This window comes from Echiichthys vipera (assembly GCF_963691815.1).
Source record: "Echiichthys vipera genome assembly, chromosome: 15".
NCBI classification, from domain to species: domain Eukaryota; kingdom Metazoa; phylum Chordata; class Actinopteri; order Perciformes; family Trachinidae; genus Echiichthys; species Echiichthys vipera.
The window spans coordinates 7,176,362-7,196,282 of record NC_139840.1 but is presented as its reverse complement, the minus strand read 5'-3'; the positions used below and the strand labels follow the sequence as shown (position 1 = coordinate 7,196,282).

The following is a 19,921-nucleotide window of genomic DNA, read 5'->3' as shown; positions in this document are numbered from 1 at the left end:
TACTCAATATTTTATTTGACCAAAAACCTGGTTTTGTATTTCAAAATTGTACCTGATGGCAAACTTATATTTATATTGTATCTGACACTCTGAATGCAGTGATTTGACGGTAATACAATTCCTTAACTGCCATCCTAAGTTCATCAAATATAAACATTCATTCATCTTCAACCGCTTATCCCGGGGTCGGGGTCGCGGGGTGCTGGAGCCGATCCCAGCTGACATCGGGCGTGAGGCGGGGTACACCCTGGACAGGACGCCAGTCTATCACAGGGCACATAGAGACAAACAGAGACAGACAACCATTCACACCTAAGGGCAATTTTAGAGTCATCAATGAACCTAACACATGCATGTTTTTGGATTGTGGGAGGAAACCGGAGAACCCGGAGAAAACCCACGCAGACACGGGGAGAACATGCAAACTGTTAATTAGTTTTTATTATCAGTGAGTTCTCATATGTTGATTTCCCTTTAATTTGTAGAACATTACTCAAGCAACTTCTTCAAAATCAAGACAAGCCCTTCTGAAAGCAAATACAAACCTCCATCCATTTACACCCATCAATTAAGTTTTGCTCAAGAAATCAAAAAGTAATTTCCATGTTTCCATATAGTGCTTTATTATATACAGCTAGGATACATTGGCAATTGTGTAGATATGGTGATAAACCTGGCAAGCTTTCTCTCCATTCAACAGTGATTTGTAAAGTGTTTGTTCAGTAAAGCAGCAGAGACGTCACTCTTCCCAGGGGCTCATGTCCGTGTCGATGGCCACACAGTTGTAAGCGGCATAACGCAGCTTCTCCTCACAAACTTTTGCACTGCAGGACAGACCGAACAAGAAGAGAGGAAAGGATGGGAGGCAGTTAATATGACATTACTGTCAAAAAAAGCGTTTTTGAAAAGTTCATAAGAGCTCAGAGCATGAAATGAATGGAATCGAGAGTAGGATTAATAGAAACAACTGGTATTTTAACTGGGCCTTACCAAAGCACCAAAAAACTAGTGCAATAAGACATTGCATATAGTACATCTTTAACACAATTGTATAGTAATGGATTCTGCAGGCACATAACACACAAGATTAGTATACCTTGGGTAGCTGGGTAAATAAAGAGTGCTGGAACATGTGGAGGACCGTGGAAGTGCATCTGTTGTTTCATAACTAAATCAGGAAAAAGAAACGTACATTATAGGTTTTATAAATCAGCTATTTTAATAGCAAACAGCAACTTTTCTGTCCTATTTTTAGGCATGTCTCACACTCACCCTAGTTTGTCAGGAAAGACGTAGATAGGTGCTGGAAGACGACTTCTACCAGTTACAAACCTAAGGAACCTGCTGCGATCCTCTGAAAACAAAATTCAAAAATCTTATATTTTCATCACAACAAATACTCCAAAACATTTGTCACGCCTCCAATGACGTGATTATATGACATGTTGTGACAGACGTTCACTATGATAAGACATGCTCTGTAAAATGTTGACAGCAAACTGACCGTTGGTGAAGCTCGTCAGTGCTTCCCATAAGTATTGCACCCTAGAGTCACTTTGTTCCAGGTCCTCATAGCGCGCTGGTGGGGAAACAAAAACAACATTGATGCAATGCACTGCAATGATGTAGAGTCCTTACTACAGTATTTAAATGAAGAGGATCTATGTGCCCTGTGATAGACTGGTGTCCTGTCCATGGTGTACCCCGCCTCACGCCCGATGTCAGCTGAGATCGGCTCCAGCGCCCCGCGACCCCAACAGGGACAAGCGGTTGAAGATGATTGAATGAATGAATGAATCTACAATCAAGCACGGTCTGAGCTTTATCCTCCACTTAATTTATAGTGTGGTTTGTAACATCTTGCAACTTATTAACTTTACTTTTCCGTTTAACCTCCAAATTAAATGATTTAAATAATCTGACTACATTTACATTTGGATTGTTTACATCCTGTTTGCCTTTGTTGTTAGCAATATGACTGTGTTCTCAGATCATATGCACAGGGCTGTCCTTGATTAAGGAAATTCTATTTTTTCAACAAATCGATTAGTTGATTTAATTGACAGAACTGTGAAACAGAGTTTCTCTTTAAAGAATCATGCAAAAGCACCACTTTAAATCTGGTGTTTACCAGAGATGTGCTCGTAAGGTTCATGGAAATAAGTCAATCAGGATGAAAAAAGAATAAAAAATGTCTGGCCCAAAACCAAAAAGACAGCAGCAGCCCTAGGAATCAAAATGTTGTTTTAAGGCCAAAAAGAAAGGAAATGCAAATAAGGCTTAAGTCGTAAAAAAAACTGAATTATTCTTTAATTTGTCTTTGTGAGTGTGTTGAGGCTTTGCCACATTGGTTTAGCATATCATGCAAACATTTGCTCATCAGCACTAAACACAAAGTACAGCTCAGGCTGATGGAAATGTCCTTAGTTTTGCAGGTGTTTGTTCACAAACCAAAGTATTGAGGATGTCACTGCATGAAAAGTCAGGAGATCATCAAAGTGATCAAAATTTACACAAGTACCTGTAAAAGAATTAATCGCAATCTGTTGCAACAGTTGAGACAAATATCGACCTCATGGTGGCACTAAAGGAACAGTTAGATGATAACCAAAGTCATCCAGATTCATCCTCTCCTCACCATGGACATCAGCATAACACTTCACGGCCGTCACTCCAGTAGTTGTTGAGTCATTTAAGTCTAGACCAAATGGTGGACTGATAGCATGGCTAAAAACAAACAGTGTCACCTCTTCAATCAAGGAAACGTGTTTATTATCAAAGAGGCGGAGATCAATTGTAAAGTGGACACTCACTAAGTCGTTTCAGGGCCTCTACAGTGATCTCTGGGTCTCCACACACTTTCTTCTCCGCTTCCTGCCAGGTGAGCAGGTCCAGCACTGCCTGGGGAACCACCTTCAGCAGCCCGGCCTGCATGGATGCAATCTGTAACAAACATGCAGATAATTAGGCACATCAATGCACTTCAATGATCACACATGAGTTTATATTGAAGTATAAAATCTCGCCACATTTATATTAGAAATGTATAGAAAGTCAGTAAGCCCGACCTGCTGCTTGCTCTCCTCTAGCCGAGCCTTCTGCACCAGGCGGATGAACTCGCTGCGGTCCTCGTAACGAACGGCAACATTACTGCCGCCGGGTATGAGCTCCACCATCTGGCCGTCGCTCAGCAGGGTGGTGTACACCAGCTCCTCACCAAACCTGAACTCATACGTCTCCTGGTCCATGTTCTCCATAGCTTCTAGTAGGTTCACCTGGACACACATCCAAATTTAACTTGAGACAAGGATTTGAAAAATACAGATTAGTGGCCCCACCAGACAGTTAGAAGCTAACTGGTTGTGCACACAGTAGCACAGACAGTTAACAGACACACTTTTGCCAACATTCTTGCTGGATTTAGGGACTTTTCAGACCATTATATTGTAATTCACTTAATGCATGCTGCTCAGAGTACTCGCAGGAGAAAATGTAAAAGAAATTTGATCGTCAATATGTTATTATGAACATACAATTGGATTTTCCATTAAGATAAATCACAAAAATGTTAGTGTATGCAGTCAGTTATTGTTCTTAAAAAAAAAATTGGAATTGGCAAAAGAATGACCCTAAATAACTCAATTACTACTGCAGTAAAGGCCATTTGTCAAATTTGACAATTAAGTGTGATACAATGAGATTCATCAATCAACCATTGAAGTACATTTGAATATGTAGATGATGATGTAAATTAGATCTCAGTAATGATGCAAATAATATAAAAAAAGTACACAAAATATGAAATATTCCTCTACAAAAACCTGTTCAGGATTCAAAGTGTTGTACATGTCTGAAACTTAGTCTGCAGAGCCTAAAAGTGGCATTACATTACATGTTAAACAGGTGTCATACTTTGAATGTCCTTACCAGCACGGAGTCTACAGCAGGGAAATCTTTGTTCCAGCTGACAGCCTCCCCAGTCAGCTGCTTCCACACCAGCCCGGGCAGAGCCAAGATCTTCAGGGTTAGACACAGAAGAAGCCAAAAAAAAAAATCAAGTTTCTACATCCACCCACTCTTATTTTTTAGCTAATTTAACAACCTACAAGAGGTGAAGAGTGAGCACCACTAACCAGGAAGTCTTTTCCTCTGAGAGCAGCTCCCATGAGCTGACCGATCCACTCATACTTGTTGAACTCTTTACAGGATGGATTGGGGACGTAGTAGTCTCTGGCCTCTAAGGCGCCCTGAGAGACAAGCGGGTAAAGAAAAAGCCACAACCAATGAGAACGCTGTCCAGTCAAATCTTGACTGCGTGCAGGCAGTGATAGAGAGCGATTACCTGGTTGGACGTGCGGCTGAAGAATGGCAGAGGCATGGGACACTCAGCTGAGCTGGGGCACAGCTCCTCAGACATGTCAGCCAGGCTGTCCCGAAATCCACCTCCCTGGTCAATGATTCCTTCAGCAATGAACTTACATTCCCACCACTGGTCATACCGAGCAGGCCATCTGACAAACAGAGGAAATATGGTAGATTTAGAACTGAATGTAGTTTAAGTTATGCAAAAAATAATCACAGACACAGATGCAAGCATGAAAATGCAAACCTATAATCCAAAGTCTTCTCAAATTTGTCCGATGGCTTGAGGCCTTCATACACCTGCAGGGAGAAAAATTATAATCATAACACAATCTCATCACACAGAGGGAAAAGGTCTGATGACTGAGAAAGGGTTTCATACCTGATTGAACACAGTATTCTTACAGCTGGTGTCCAGAGAGGGGTTGTCTCTGTGCTCCATAGCCAGACGTCTGTTGATGTAGAGTCGGGGCATGAAGTTTGGCTTATTGGTCTCGGAGTCCTTCAGGCACTGCGTAATGAGGGCTGAGCGCCGTTTGGACAGCAGCAGGAACTGCTTTATGCTCTAGAGGGAGCCAAAGAAAATTTCATTTAGGCTTTGAAAAGTTATAATATGTAGTATTAGCCAATAAAACAAAACGATGTAAAAACTAATACAAAAGTAATCCCTCTCAATCATCATTTATGACCACTAGCAGTGTGTGGTGGTGGTGTATCTGTAGAGACATTGTCCTCTGCTTGTATTTTATTCTTTTGCGTCCTATTTTGAGATAGAAATGTGGGTGTCAGTAAAGAGGCACCAACAACACATGGCAGTTTAAGGCCCAGCCAATAACAATATGCAGGGTGAGCAGCTTTGTCACGTCCATTCCCCTTAGCGTTGCATACTGACACACAGGGAACAAGGCAGAGACAGGAATAAGCTCTGCATTCACTCATAATCCAAAAGTGCAGCACCTTCCCGGAGGGTTGTGCAGAGGTGTGTGTGTGTGTGTGTGTGTGTGTGTGTGTGTGTATCGATAAACTCAGCTGCTACGAAACAATTAGAAAATACGTTTTTATTCCTCTGATTTACTGCTTTGTTCGCACTGAACAGCACTCTCTCTCTCCACTCACTCTCTAGCTCCCTCGACCGTCTATACTATTATAAATACTGCTGTATGTAACTGTATTACGTAGCACTTTTAAAAACTTTTTTCTTCATTGAGAACGCGGCGCACTGAAGGTATGCAATTTAGCTTCACTGTAAACGGAGGACTGTATACAGTATGGACAGAATGGCAATACATTCTACCTTGACTGGGACCTTTGAGTTTTCTGAAAAGTGCTCAACGATGTTCAGTGAAGCTTTTATTTTTGATCCCCGAGTCTTTTTCAAAACACTTTCACTGCCATCTAATGAAAGGGCATTCCTTTTTTATATATATTTCCAATAAAACTGGTAAGTACAGCTCATTGGGGCTCATTGCTGCCTAATTGTTGCTTCACAGTGACTCACTTTGATCTGGTTGAAGGTGCCCAGACTGTAGTCCCAGGCCGGTATCAAGTGTGGGAGCACACTGTCCAGGAGACAGATGAACCTGCAGGGAGCGACACAGAAGAAAACAACAGCCACAAACACTAATAAATGCTTGATGCTTAGAAGCAGTAAGGAAAATCAGAGCATTGCATCTGACTTTTATATCTTAGATTTAAGTATCTTTGGAGTCAATGGTTGATTGGAAACAATTCTTCGTGGCATTTTTAAAACCTTCTGGACATGTATTGGACACATTTTCTCTGATTTTTGCATAACTCCCGGATATTTCCTGTGATGGTAAGAACCATGGCAGTAACGTGGACCTACCGCTGGATGACCAGTGCTCTGCGGTACAGGACATCGGGCGTGTTGCCCTGCAGACGGGGGTAGCGCACCAGGTTAGAGGACTGGAACACATCAGCGTTCAGACCCAGGTCTCTTTCACACGATGACTTGATCTTCAAGCCTCTGATCCGGACGTCTATCCCCTCGTCTGCAGAGCCAAAAACACAGTTTAAGGTTCATGACAAAACTATACAAGCTTTTGCAGCGAATTAACCACTAAAGGTGTTAAAATCATGGGTAATATGTGGTTAATGCAGAAACATGCTAAAAAGCCTTACCTCTACATTCTTCAATCCGGATCTCAATCACAGGCAGGTGCGACGTCATATCCTCCAGCACACATACTTCTCCGATCAGGTTGCTAGGCGTTAAAAAAAGAGCAGAGGCGGTTCAAAGCAACTGCAGCAAAAGTGCAGTCAGTACAGGCCATGAAATGTGTAAATTCCTGGTATTTGTCAACTTGCTACAGATTAAGTGGCTCAGTGTGGCAGACACATGTGGGTCATAATTACAAACGACACAAAAAAGCCTAATCTGTGATTCCTCTACTCTTATCATGTTATCAACAGGGCTAGAAAAATATATCAGATAAGATAGAAGTTCATTAATGTTCATTAATGCCATAGACTGCTCATAGTTTACAACGACGTAATAGAGTCCTACATGTAAAGTGTATAAAGAGTTGTGATAACACCAGTGCCTAATAGAATAACAATAAAAGTAAGACACCTCTCGTAAAATAATGTATATCAGGTACGTTTACATCAGATCAGGGAGGTCCCTTCCTAAATCTAAGCTTCATTATCATTGTTTCCTTGTATTAAAATTGACTCATTAATTTACTGTACTTAATAAAAACTATTTTAAGGTCTACTTCACAAGGTAAATATTAATCGCACTGTGATTTCCCTGACTGCAGACAATGTGTGGGCCATCACGCCTTAAAATATTAAATACTGACACAAAACACTGCTTTAGTGTAAAACTAGTGATATTAGCCACTACTACTACAGCTCTCGTACAGCAACTTGAAGCCTATCTGTGAAATCATATTTTTTTGTTAAATATGTTGGCATATTCTTTTGAACAGGCTCACTCGTCTATGGTGACGTCACTCTGCTTCTTCAGGCTGTCTCCCTCTCCTCCATATACTGTGACTCGTTTGGGCATGTAGTTGTCGTCTGTAGAGTCCACCGTCAATATCAGTTTACTACAGAGCAAAGAGAAGCACAGTATATACGATAAGGACATGTCCAAAATTCATCAAAGATAAGATGAAAATTCACATGAGGTGAGAATGAAATACGTCACGGATGAAAGAGCATCAATGATTCGCACCTTTACAACAGCTAAATGTGGCCGTTGCATCACATAGATAGTTGTATTTTAGTAGGTCTTTATAGAAAGAACTAAGATTGATCAGAATCAATCCAAATAAAAACAGTTTTTAATTTGTAAAATGACAACAACACGTCAACAAACAGTACTCATTTCAGATTAGATGGCCTGGACCAAAATCATTCAGTATCAAACACGATTGTCCCGTATGTGAATTCAATCTGGTCTATTGTCAGCTCAGTTCAGCATCCCTGTGTGAGCTCATAAATGACTGCTTGAATAAGGAAAATACAATAGAGAATACAATAAAAGAATACCCCAAATACAAGTTGATATATGTAGCTGTCAAATCCAGAAATGATTAGTAGAAAATATGAAACACAGTAAGTTCAGGGTTTGGATAACAAAGAGTAACGTTGAACACTTTGTCGCTCGGCAGCTTCCTTACTTACTTGACCACGGTGCCTCTCTTCATGTGCAGGCGGATCCAGTGTTGTCCCTGCATGCCGTCGCTCTCCCAGTAAGTTTCGATGTCGCCGTCTGTCAGGCAGCTCGCCCCGCCACTGGGATCCTCCTGTCGGCAGATATCAAAGTGATTCCATGGTAAAACCGTTTATTGACTGATTATTAGTTATTACGTGTTTATAACGGGGACTCGTTATGTGCTAATTTTGTGATATCACCAAGGTGAAAAAGCTAAAGATAATAGGACTGAATGCTAGTATTTAATACTCATTATTATTATTATTATTATTATTATTATTATCTTATTCAAATACAGGCTTCATACAGCTTCATATAAGAGTAAAATAGGTACTAAATGTGTATCATCACATCTAAATTCCCATTAATGCAATTTGCAAAAAAATCAAGTTTACCATATTCATTTACACCCACAGCAATCAACTAATTGCTATATTTATTTGATCAGTTGCTCATATTAACTTTGATTGGATGTTTTGCTCATGATCATTTAACGCTTGCTAATTTCCAGTGTACGGAGTATAATGTTTTTTTAAATGGTGTCAAAGAACTGACAGCCTTTAAATTATTTGAAAAACACCTCACGTGCATAAAACCGAGTGTACAGCAAAACAGTATCTGTAAACAACAAAATGATCAGATTATGCTGGAAGAATATTTACCTTACAAAAGTTTAGTGCTCATGGCGAGTCATTCAGTTCATTTACTTTCTCATTTCAAGTCTCCACATCACAAAGTAAAACCCTGTATTTACTCAAAGCCCTGACTGTCTGGACTGTGTGGAAGAGGAAAAACAAAGACAAACAAAGATACAAATTCCTGAGCTCACGCAACTCACCGAACATGAAGAGACATCGATGCTGGTCACGCACTGCTTCACACTGCCCAGGTTCTCATCCTCTTTTCCTATGTGGTCATAGAAGTAGTGCACCAAGTCCTCGTCACATTCATATGTCCAGGTGGGAGGGACATACCTAGAAGATTTGAGGGATTAACATCTTAATTTAACAATCTGATGTGATCTAAACACAACCAAAAAAGTCTTGACTTTCAAATCTGACTCGACACTAAAATGCCCACCGTAGCTTCTGGACGGCAGCGTCGTCGCACTCAGCGATTTTGGGTTTGGAGCCGATGTAAAGCGCGTTCTCCACGCTCACCACTTGCTCCCACCTGTTGCAGGGCTTGTGGTCGTAGCCGAAGAGCTGTTGTTGTCTGCTGATGGTCTCCGGTGACTCCACCGGCACCAGCCTGTCGCCTCCCTCTGTGTGTTTACACACCAGGATCCAGCCTTCCTCCAGCTCCTGACCTGGACGGTGCTCCTCGAGCTGCTCCTGGACACAGACGTGGCCTGTTATGTCAACATGTGGTTTCCCACTGCATTTAAAATAAAATGCTCCCTATGTGTAGACCAGCACCATGCATGGTAACTCTGCCACTGTCAATGTGTGTGTGAGTGCTAGCTCTACATATATGTTGTTCTTCTTGTTGTCTGTTTAACAAAATACTTAGTGTCAAACTGGAACCTAAGTATTTTTGCAACAGTGTGACAATGATTTGCTTTTATGTGGACTGTGTCTTGAAAATGACATCCTTATTTAGTGCAAAGAGTAAATAAAACTTAATGTGTAGACGTGAGAGAATTTTAAGACTCTGATTCAGTTTCATTTGAATCTGCTCATATTTGACACATTACTAACGTAGTCCTGCATTTTAATTTTCAAGTCTTAAGAATTTATCAGAACCAGCTATTATCTATACCAGCATACTGTATATTTTGGAGGGTCCACACTTCAAATAAACCACATATCTATAGACTGTAAAAGAAACCTGTGCAGACACGAGGACAACATGCAAACTCGACATAAAAAGATCCAAGCTGGATGGTTTGGGATTTGAACCTACGACCCTCTTGCTGTGAAATAAACTATATAACTTAAAAGAAAGATAGAAAAAGTCCATGCATGACATTTTTAACTATTTAAAAACTGTTATGCACCCTGATCATTGTAATTTAGACAACATGATGACATTACAAAATTGAAGATGATGAGGGTTAGAAACATAACAGACACCAATGTGTAAGAAGAGTAAATGAATCATGTAGTGCGATTAGAAAAGTATTGTTATGAAAGCTCTTACAGCAGAATTAGATAGGTTTTAGGAGTTGAATGGATCTGGAAGCTTGCCTTATTGATTTTGACCCACAGGCCCTGGCTGTTGCAGTATTCCTCCCCAGTTGTCCGGATACAAGTCCCTTTCTTTGGTTCGATGTTGTACTTTGACAATTTCTTAATGTGTGGTGTCTGGTGTGGACTCTCGAAGACGGGGACGAGCGTCTTCCCGACGGTGGAGCCTCCTGTAGGTGCTCCTGTGGAGGCGGAGGAGGTGGACGATGAATCCTTGCAGATTTTGTAGCACACCTCTTGTGGGACATAACACAGACACTCCGGCACCGTCTCGCTCCTCTTGAAACACTCAATGCACCTGTTGAGGAAGCGGATCCTGCCGAGCAGCAGGTGAGGGCTGTCGCCCAGAGACATGATGGTGATGGTGATGGAGGGGTGATGGAGGTGAACGTCAGCAGCTCAGCAGCAGGGGGGGTTCAGCTGACATCACACCACTGTCCCGCCTTTGTTTTCCTGCCTGCACGCGCCCTCCTGTCAAAACAAAACCGAATATTCTTGAGAAACACAACATTCAATAAACGACCGACAAAACACGTGATTTAATTAGACTATCTGCTCTCTTTCACCGGAGTCTAAAGGGTCACAACCCATTAACCACATACCAAAGTCCGCTGACAAAGTAATAAATGTATCGGCACCTCCTAAAGCATAAAAGTGAGTAAGCTAACATTAGCATGCTAGCTAGGTGTTAGGTAAATAAGTGTATTCCGGGGGGTTTACGGTAGCTGTCATCCACAAAACCAAGTTCATTTAAATCAGAAGTGGAGGAAATGAAACATTCTTCATGAGCTTAAAGCCAGAGTGATGTGTATAATCAGTATTACCATACCCTTACTGCCGAGCAGCGTTTAAGACGTGAAACTCCTCTCTCAGTGCGGACTTCTGACAACGCGGAAGCGCATAAGAGACTTTTGACCCTCTCAAACTTCCGTTGTTTGTATTTCAAAATAAAAGTTCACCACCACATGGTGAACTGTCTATATAACTATCGAAACTGCCCTTTAGGCCTACGACAAACAGCATATATGGTTCTGTACATGCACATTACGACTGAATTTCACTCTGTAGGATATTAATGTAATAAGAGAGCAAAGAATGAGCCAAGACCTTTATTTGATGCTCTTTTTCTCAGTCAGACCACGTCGATTCGAGTAAAAGCACACCACCCATACACACTGCATTATTAGCCTAGTCACGATCTGATAGATTATAATAATCATTACATAATGAGAATTATTATAAGCTCTTTCGTACAGTTTTGAGGAACTTGGTACTTCACTTCACTTCCGTTTTATACTAATGCTGGACTACAATTCAAAGTAAACTACAGGCATAGGTACTTGCAGATACATTTTTACTTATAAAACATGTGATTATCTTACAAAATATAGTGTATCGTTGCAGATTTAAGCACCCAATAATTACAACAATACATGCTTTTTGATTAATGCATCAGTAATCCGAGAATATAATGGTATAATATGCAAAAAAAGGCATTTTTGCATAAAGAGTAGCCTTTTACTTTTGATCCTTTAAGTGTAGTTTTTATATAAACATTTTGTGCTTTTGCAGGACTTTTATTGTAATTGAGTATTTTTACAAGGTCACAACCATTTTAACTAAAGCAAAGATTTTGAGTATTTCTTTTGCTCTTGTTTACCGACTATACAGTATATAGGCCTATGTCTAATACATATATCGGGCCTAATATAAGAATATATTGTACCAATGTATCTGCTGTTGTGTTTAAGGACTTCAGTGTTTATGACATGTACTTGGCTGATAAAGGTGATAAACACAAGTGTATGATTGGACAAAAAAGACAAAAGATTAATTTCGAAGCACTGAAAATAGGTTTTACTTCACAAATTAAGTTAGTTGTGACAAATCAAAAAAACATGCACAATAAAAGAACATTTCTTGGTTCAAAAACACAAGGTGAGTATCAATCATTTTCACTAGTTGTGTCCAACTGCAATTTTAATCAACGCATTTCCTTGTTCTTTGTGGTTGAGGGTGTTAGTGTCACCCACAGGGGAAGCATCAGCATCATCTTCCTCATACTGGTGTGCTGAGACATCCATCAGAGAGGGGAGGCTCCCACCGCGCAGGATACCTTTGCCCCTCTGCAGAAGACTGTCGAGACCATCACCCAGAGAGCCCTTAAGAGGTAAGTACTGTTTCTTTCCAGGGATTTCTGAAGGCTGGTGAATCTCAAGATCCTCCATACTCATCCTGCAAATGTGGAAGACATTTTTGATTGTGATTTCACTCAACTGTGCAGCAGCAACAAAAGACATTGGAACATGAAACGTAAAATTAGTTGACCTCATGTCAAAGGTGGAGCCTTTGAAGGCCGGTCTGAGGGTCTCTGCAGCTGTCGACAGAGTGTAAGGGATGGAGAAATGTCTCTGTGCCCAGTGCTTGTCCTTCACAATTGGAGCCAGGTTCTGGTACATATCATCCACAGCCAGCATTGACACCTAGAGCAGAGAGAATAGTTAGCGCTCAGTGTAGCGGCTTGGACTACTTGTATTGGAGAAAAGCCTTGAGGTGAAAAACCTGAATGTTTCTGTCAATCAGCTGGTTGGTTTCAAAATCATCATCGTCCTCACCGAACGGATTGATGATCAGCTCCCCAACCTACAACGAACATATGAAAGTCCCTCTCATGACAAGGATCGAAACAAAATCTGTTGTCCACAAGTGAAACGTGAATGTGTCGTCTCACTTTGAGCCAGCCAGCATAGAAGAAGAACTGCAGCAGGGTGAAAACAGGGACATACAGGTCCAGTTTGTGATCCTTGTATCCTTTCTCAGGGTTCAGAAATTGCCGGCCAATCACACAGAAGGCAAAGTAGGAGTAAACTGCTAAAGTAACTACCTGCACAAATAAAAAACAATGATAGAATAAGAAAAGAACAGTGATCCACAGTGGTAGAAAAAAGTACTCAGATCTTTCACTGAAGTAAAAGTAGCAATACCAAAGTGTGGAAATACTATGTTACAAGTAAAAGTACAAGATTAGGCTATTAACATCAAAATATAAAGTACTAAGATTAAAAGCAGGGGGAGAAGTTCAGCCATCCGTGAGGAACTCGGAGCAGAGCCGCTGCTCCTTTGCGTTGAAAGGAGCCAGTTGAGGTGGTTCAGGATCATCTGGTAAGGATGAACCCTGGGCGCCTCCCTAGGGAGGTGTTCCAGGCACGTCCAGCTGGGAGGAGGCCTCGGGGAAGACCCAGGACTAGGTGGAGAGATTATATCTCCACACTGGCCTGGGAACGCCTCGGGATCCCCCAGTTAGAGCTGGTTAATGTGGCCCGGGAAAGGGAAGTTTGGGGTCCCCTGCTAAAGCTGCTGCCCCCGCGACCCGACCCCGGATAAGAGGATGAAGATGAGATGAGATGAGATGAAGATTAAAAGCCTCTAAAATGTAGTGGAATGGAAGTGTAAATTAGCAGCAAAAGGGAATAGTCAAGTAAAGTACAAATACCTTAAAACTGTACTTAAGTACAGTACCTGAGTAAATCTACTTTGTTACACTCCACTGCTGTAGTGATCAAGTCAGTTTAGTAATGAATTTTTGATTATTTCTGTAAGTATAAGTATGAAGTTAAGTATAACATATTTCAAACCAGAACTTAAGATAAACAAAAAAAAGAAGAAGAATTCCTTTATTAGTCCCGCAAATGGGGAAATTCAATTTTCACTCTATTATTTTTTTCATTTTACACACACACACACACACACACACACACACACACACACACACACACACACACACACACAGACACACACACACACACACACACACACACAGGACCTATATACATGCAACCAATGGAGAGATGTTAGAGCGAGGGGGCTGCCAGTGACCGGCGCCCCGAGCAGTTTGGGGTTCAGTGCCTTGCTCAACAGCACCTCAGCAGTGCCCAGGAGATGAACCGGCACCTCTCCAGCCACCAGTCCACACTCCATTCATAGTCGAACCTACAACCCTCCAGTTCCCAGCCCAGTCACCTATGGACTGAGCTACTACCACCCCAAAAAGTCATCAATTGAAGTAATATCCATTTTCAGAGGGATTGTTTTTGTCTTGTAATACTCTTAAGTCTTAGATCCTACCTGAGTGTAGACCAGAGGGATGCTGATCCAGTCGTAGTGGAACAGGAGGCTGCACTTGCCTCTGTACTTATTCAGCTCCTGCAGTTATAAATAGCCTACGTTTTATTTATTACATTTATTACATTCATAAATATAGTTAGTTACACAGACGTACTTGATTTTAAAGTAGATTTTCACATCCCTCATTCCCCAAATGTAGTTGTGGTTTGTTTCTTGTCAATCTGCAGAAAACGCTAACACTCACATCCATCAGCAGTCTCAAAGCGATGTCGTCCCTCACTCGACCCTCCTCTCTGGCTCTGGACGCCAGGTTTGAGAACCAAGTCAAAGGCATCCAGTACTTGTTGAAATCAGAGTGCAGTGATTCAAAATTCTTCAGCTCGTGTGTGGTCATAAATCCTGCACAGAGATTATTATACAGAGATATTTGGGATCTGAGGAGTTTTACAACATTTTCACATCAACCAAAACATTTCTCTAAAGAGTCAAACTCACTTTCACAAAGGCCCACACTGGGAACTGAGAATCACATCAAGGGCAAGACATATAGAGTTTATTGACATGCTTTTATTTAATTTAAAAAAGACATATGTCTCTGTTCGTCTCTATGTGCCCTGCAATAGACGGGCGTCCTGTCCAGGGTGTACCCCGCCTCACGCCCTATGTTAGCTGGGATCGGCTCCAGCCCCCCGTGACCCCGACAGGGACAAGCGGTTGAAGATGAAGATGAAGATGAAGATGTATTTGATTATATTGTTCCATGTCACATATAGCCACATGTACAATTTGGTCCACATAAATCCATAACAAAGTCCACATAGCATTTAGTCAGGCAACAATAATGCATTCTGATTACAGTTTAGTCCAGTAGGTATTTGTCTGGTTTATACAATCTATGGTATTCACAGACTTACAAATCAGCTGTAAGGAAGGGCGTCCTCTCTGTACTTTGTGATAAGTTGTCTCTGATTTGTATAACCTGGTGGAAGTGTTTAATCTTTTTGTGATCCGAGCAAGGAGCAAGATACAACTGTGAAACTTTACAGGTGTGGCGTTGAGATCAAAATGAAGGATGCGCTCAAATATGGGCGTGGCCTGAGCATGGGCAGTGGACATAGAGTTTAATGCACCTAAAATTTTAGATGTAAGAAGTGACAGTAAAAAGTAAAGTGAGGTCATGTTCTCCTTTTTAAATGCATTAGAGCATGGGTGTCAAACTGATCCAGTAAAGGGCCGTGTGGCTGCAGGTTTTCATTCCAACCAATCAAAAACACACCTGGTCCAACAAATCAACTGTGTGAAGACAGTTCAGGTGATTGAGTGAGTCGAGTCAGGTGTGTTTTTGATTGGTTGGAATTAAAACCTGCAGCCACAGCCGCCCTTTACTGGATCACTTTGACACCCATGCATTAGAGACTGTTCTCCCCCCCAAATAACTCCATTCATCGTTTGTACTAGCAGCTTATTATAACACGTATTGACTTTTTAAAGTTGTGGCGACCTCTAGTGGTTGTAGTAATTACGCAGTAAATAAACTCAATCCCTCTCTTGGTCTTACCAGCCTCCACTATATGCTCCAAAGTTGGGAAACGCTTGTGAACTCTTGTGCTGATGGAGCGGAGGATAAGAACTGAAGATAAGTTGGCGTATCTCATGAGTGTTCGTCGCAGCAGACGACCCCTCTCGTCCGCCCCGTGGACGTTCCCGGACACCACCATCATCAGGTTGTCAGGCAGCGGGAAGCTGGTGTACTGACCCCACCATCTGTTAAAGGCCAGGGTCACGTAGAAACCTGGGAGCAAAAAATGGGAATTATCATCCTCAGATTTGGCTTGTGCAAGACATATCCAGATCAATCTGACTCACCCAGTACAAACAAAACTGGGATGAAGTTTGTGTTCGTGAACTGGTCACAGTAAAGGGCGATGCGCTCAAACAGATCCTGCTGTTTCGGTGTCAGGAGGAACCTGCGAAGGAAATCGGAAATTCCACTGACGAGCCGCAAACACTCGACCATACTGTCGCAAAAAGCAGAATTAAAAGATGAAAATCGATGAATTTACCTGTAAAACACACTAATAAACAGATAGACTCCACAGAACACTAGGAAGTCTTTGTAAAGCAGTCTGTAGATGCTTCCCTTCCACCTGAACAGGAGCTTGGAGAAGCCACCAAATCGTGCATCCGCCACTTCAAGGGTGTAAGAAACTGTCATATCTGGGTTTATTCTGTGCTGTAACAGCTAAAAAAGTCCTGTAAAATATCAATATGTAATTACAGGAAACACAAATACAGTTTATCACAACAATCTCCTGTAAAACAACAAGTAAAGATGAGTCTTACCTTGTGACTTCAGGTACATCACCTGGTCCTGCTGTCCTGGGAAGAAGAGTTCTTCCTCTGGGTCGGAATTTAAACGTCTACGTCGTGCTGTCATAAAGTATCATTTTTAATTTATTACCTGGGAACGTGAAGCCCAACAGATACACACCTACAGTGACTGAGTGAATGTTATGTTCTTCTTCCCTTGATGGTAATGTTAGGGACTTCTTTTGGGTGACGATCACCTGTCGTTACATCGGTTTAGATGTCACCAAATCTTTGTTATAATCTTTGAGGATCACAGCAAATTCCCCAGTGTTACTGATTTTTGTTCGGTTCAACTCCTTGGAGTTGATAAAGAGGGAGCTTGTGTGTTCTCACGGAGCTGACGTGGCTCTGTAAATGTCCTAAATGATTCATTTAGACCTGACTTTGTGGACTTTGCATTAATGATTAATCTAATCAGCGTATTTTAATAAATGCAATACATAGTTAATACAAGATAAAAATGTCCTGTCAGCAGCTGAACCTAAGTAATGTTAGAAAATACTTAAACTATGAAACAATAGTAATGGAAATGATAATCATGATAGCCTAATAATAAATACACTTATTTATGTAGGTCCACTTTAGATATTACAAAGTCCTTTACGAAGAAAACAGAAAAAAATCTAAATATACAACATACATGTTACATACAGTATATACTGTATTTCAAACATACATTAACCAACCTGCATACACACATAAATACACACAAACAAATCTACCCTAATTGAAATAAGGTTATTAAAAAAAGTCTAAATAAAACCACATTTTCAGAAAGAGGAATTTAGAACAGGTTTTACAAATAATTGCAGATTCATTTTATGATGATACAATATTTTGTTATATTGTTATTCTCTCAATAGTAGTGTGTAAATCTGGGGATACATTGCGCTGTCTTTACAGAGGCCATAATAAAACAATTACAGCAGGTTTTACAGACAGGTCCTCATGTCCAAAAACCAACATTTAGTTTTATGTCGCTCTCCACTGAGAAATAAATCAGGAACATATATGTTACAAGCTTTATCTTGATTATTAGATCATTTATCTAATTCATTGTAGGTCTGTTTTGTCTGTATGTGGCGCTGCTGTAAAAACACTCCTGGAAAAGTGGGGTTGTGATATGATCTTTATTAATATTTTCACATAACTTCAAACAACAATGAAGCAAACGTGTTCTGCTCTTCCAGTATGAGGATGGAAAAGACAACATGCCTTCCCTTACAGTACATGTTAGATATTAAAAAGATAATAACAAGATCTCATCTCATCTTCATCCGCTTATCCGGGGTCGGGTCGCGGGGGCAGCAGCTTTAGCAGGGGACCCCAAACTTCCCTTTCCTGGGCCACATTAACCAGCTCTAACTGGGGGATCCCGAGGCGTTCCCAGGCCAGTGTGGAGATATAATCTCTCCACCTGGTCCTGGGTCTTCCCCGAGGCCTCCTCCCAGCTGGACGTGCCTGGAACACCTCCCTAGGGAGGCACCCAGGGTTCATCCTTACTAGATGATCCTGAACCACCTCAACTGACTCCTTTCAACGCAAAGGAGCAGCGGCTCTACTCCGAGTTCCTCACGGATGGCTGAACTTCTCCCCCTCTCTCTAAGGGAGACTCCAGCCACCCTCCTGAGAAAACCCATTTCTGCCGCTTGTACCCGCGACAAGATGCAAAAAATAAAAATAATAAATAACATTAAAGAGATGTTTAATCGCTGAAACCCTTCAATAAAGTTTTACTAGGTAGAAAACAATTTATTTCATATTAAAATTTCTCTTAACATGTCTTTTCACAGGAAATCAAATAAAACACACACGCGCACACACACACACACACACACACACACACACACACACACACACACACACACACACACACACACACACACACACACACACACACACACACACACACACACACACACACACACACACACACACACACACACACACAGAGGCCCTTACAGTGTTATTTACTGTTCTGACCACCAGTGATAACAGCTAACATCTTTACAGTATCAGATGGGTCCATCCCACACTTCTCTCAGCCTTTTGTCATTGGCTGCTGTTCTCTGCTCATTTGTTTGCTTTTCACACCGTTCCAGCAGTCCGTTGTAAATCAGTGCATGTTTTATCCTCTGACTCTGTTTGCTCTCGCCTGACGGGATATTTATGAGGCCGTCTATCTTCCATCAGAGCCTGGACGGGTGATCGCTCTGGACTTCCCTATTCATGAGCCTCACAGCGTCTGTATCTTTAACTTATTGCATGTATCACCACTAGATTTATGCACTGTTCACAATAAAAGTACTCTCAATGTGGTTTGTTAAGCTGATAAAGGGTAGTTTTCATTCCTGACACAAGATGGCGCCCTTATGGTGTGCAGCAGGGCTCTCAGCCTCAGCCCTAAGGCCTCAGTATTTATCTCATAAACAAAGACACCTAAAGGTTTTTCTATTGACAGAAAACAACCAAGAACATCTGAATGCCATGTTAGTATGTTCATTTACAATGCAACTTATCTATGCAAGAACAGATTAGCTCTAACTTCAGCCTTTCTGTCACAGTTATATTTAGTTTTCTGTAAAGCACATTAATGCAATTTTCCATAAAGTATCTGGTCACTCAAGTATTTCTTGGTTTTACTTAAAAAATGTTGAGGTACTTGTCGTCTACTTTACTTGAGTATTAACATTTTTGGTTACTCCGCTACATTTTGGAGGCCAGTATTTACTACATCTATTTGACATTAGTTACTAGTTACTTTCCAGATTCAGATTATTAGTACAAATTATGAATCAACTTATAAATGATGATGTATTATTAAGGATGAAGCTAAAATAGCCTAATTAGCAAATAATAGCTGCACCATTGAAGTGACATGCACATTAATGCAGCATTGAATATAATATAACAATATAATATAAATAACTCTGAAATGGGCCATTCTGCATTTTATTTTGGGTACTTTAAATGTATTTTTATGCTAAAAGGCTACTTATGTACTTTTACTTAATTAACATTTTGAATGTAGGTAATCAAAGCAGTATTTCTACTCTGTGGTATTGCTATTTTTACTTTCTGAGTACTTCTTCCATCTAAATATGGTACAACAATACATTTTCATACCATCTCATGAGGACTTTCCACTTTAATGTATAAATCTAGTCAATGTTAGCGCTGTTGTCTTGAT

The 19,921-nt window shown here is 40.9% G+C and overlaps 2 protein-coding genes across 2 annotated transcripts; both read right to left on the bottom strand.

The window, feature by feature from the left end:
- Positions 1–591: 591 nt before the first annotated feature.
- Positions 592–11,111, bottom strand: hectd3 (HECT domain containing 3). The gene is made up of 20 exons (XM_083928142.1): positions 11,066–11,111; positions 10,237–10,707; positions 9,128–9,381; positions 8,886–9,021; positions 8,017–8,138; positions 7,323–7,436; positions 6,505–6,587; positions 6,209–6,374; positions 5,861–5,942; positions 4,745–4,927; positions 4,610–4,662; positions 4,343–4,511; positions 4,134–4,247; positions 3,928–4,017; positions 3,069–3,275; positions 2,814–2,943; positions 1,505–1,579; positions 1,273–1,354; positions 1,097–1,168; positions 592–824 (listed from the first exon to the last, which is right to left on the bottom strand). The coding sequence occupies exons 2-20, from the start codon at positions 10,588–10,590 to the stop codon at positions 740–742; spliced, it is 2,571 nt and encodes an 856-aa protein (XP_083784268.1). The 5' UTR covers positions 10,591–10,707; positions 11,066–11,111; the 3' UTR covers positions 592–739.
- Positions 11,112–12,194: 1,083 nt separating this feature from the next.
- Positions 12,195–16,576, bottom strand: best4 (bestrophin 4; the record flags this gene model as incomplete). The annotated part of the gene is made up of 9 exons (XM_083928581.1): positions 12,195–12,471; positions 12,565–12,719; positions 12,799–12,879; positions 12,968–13,120; positions 14,362–14,439; positions 14,606–14,760; positions 15,920–16,153; positions 16,228–16,328; positions 16,425–16,576. 9 exons carry the CDS (start codon positions 16,574–16,576, stop codon positions 12,195–12,197), a joined length of 1,386 nt encoding a protein of 461 aa, XP_083784707.1.
- Between the last annotated feature and the right edge of the window lie 3,345 nt (positions 16,577–19,921).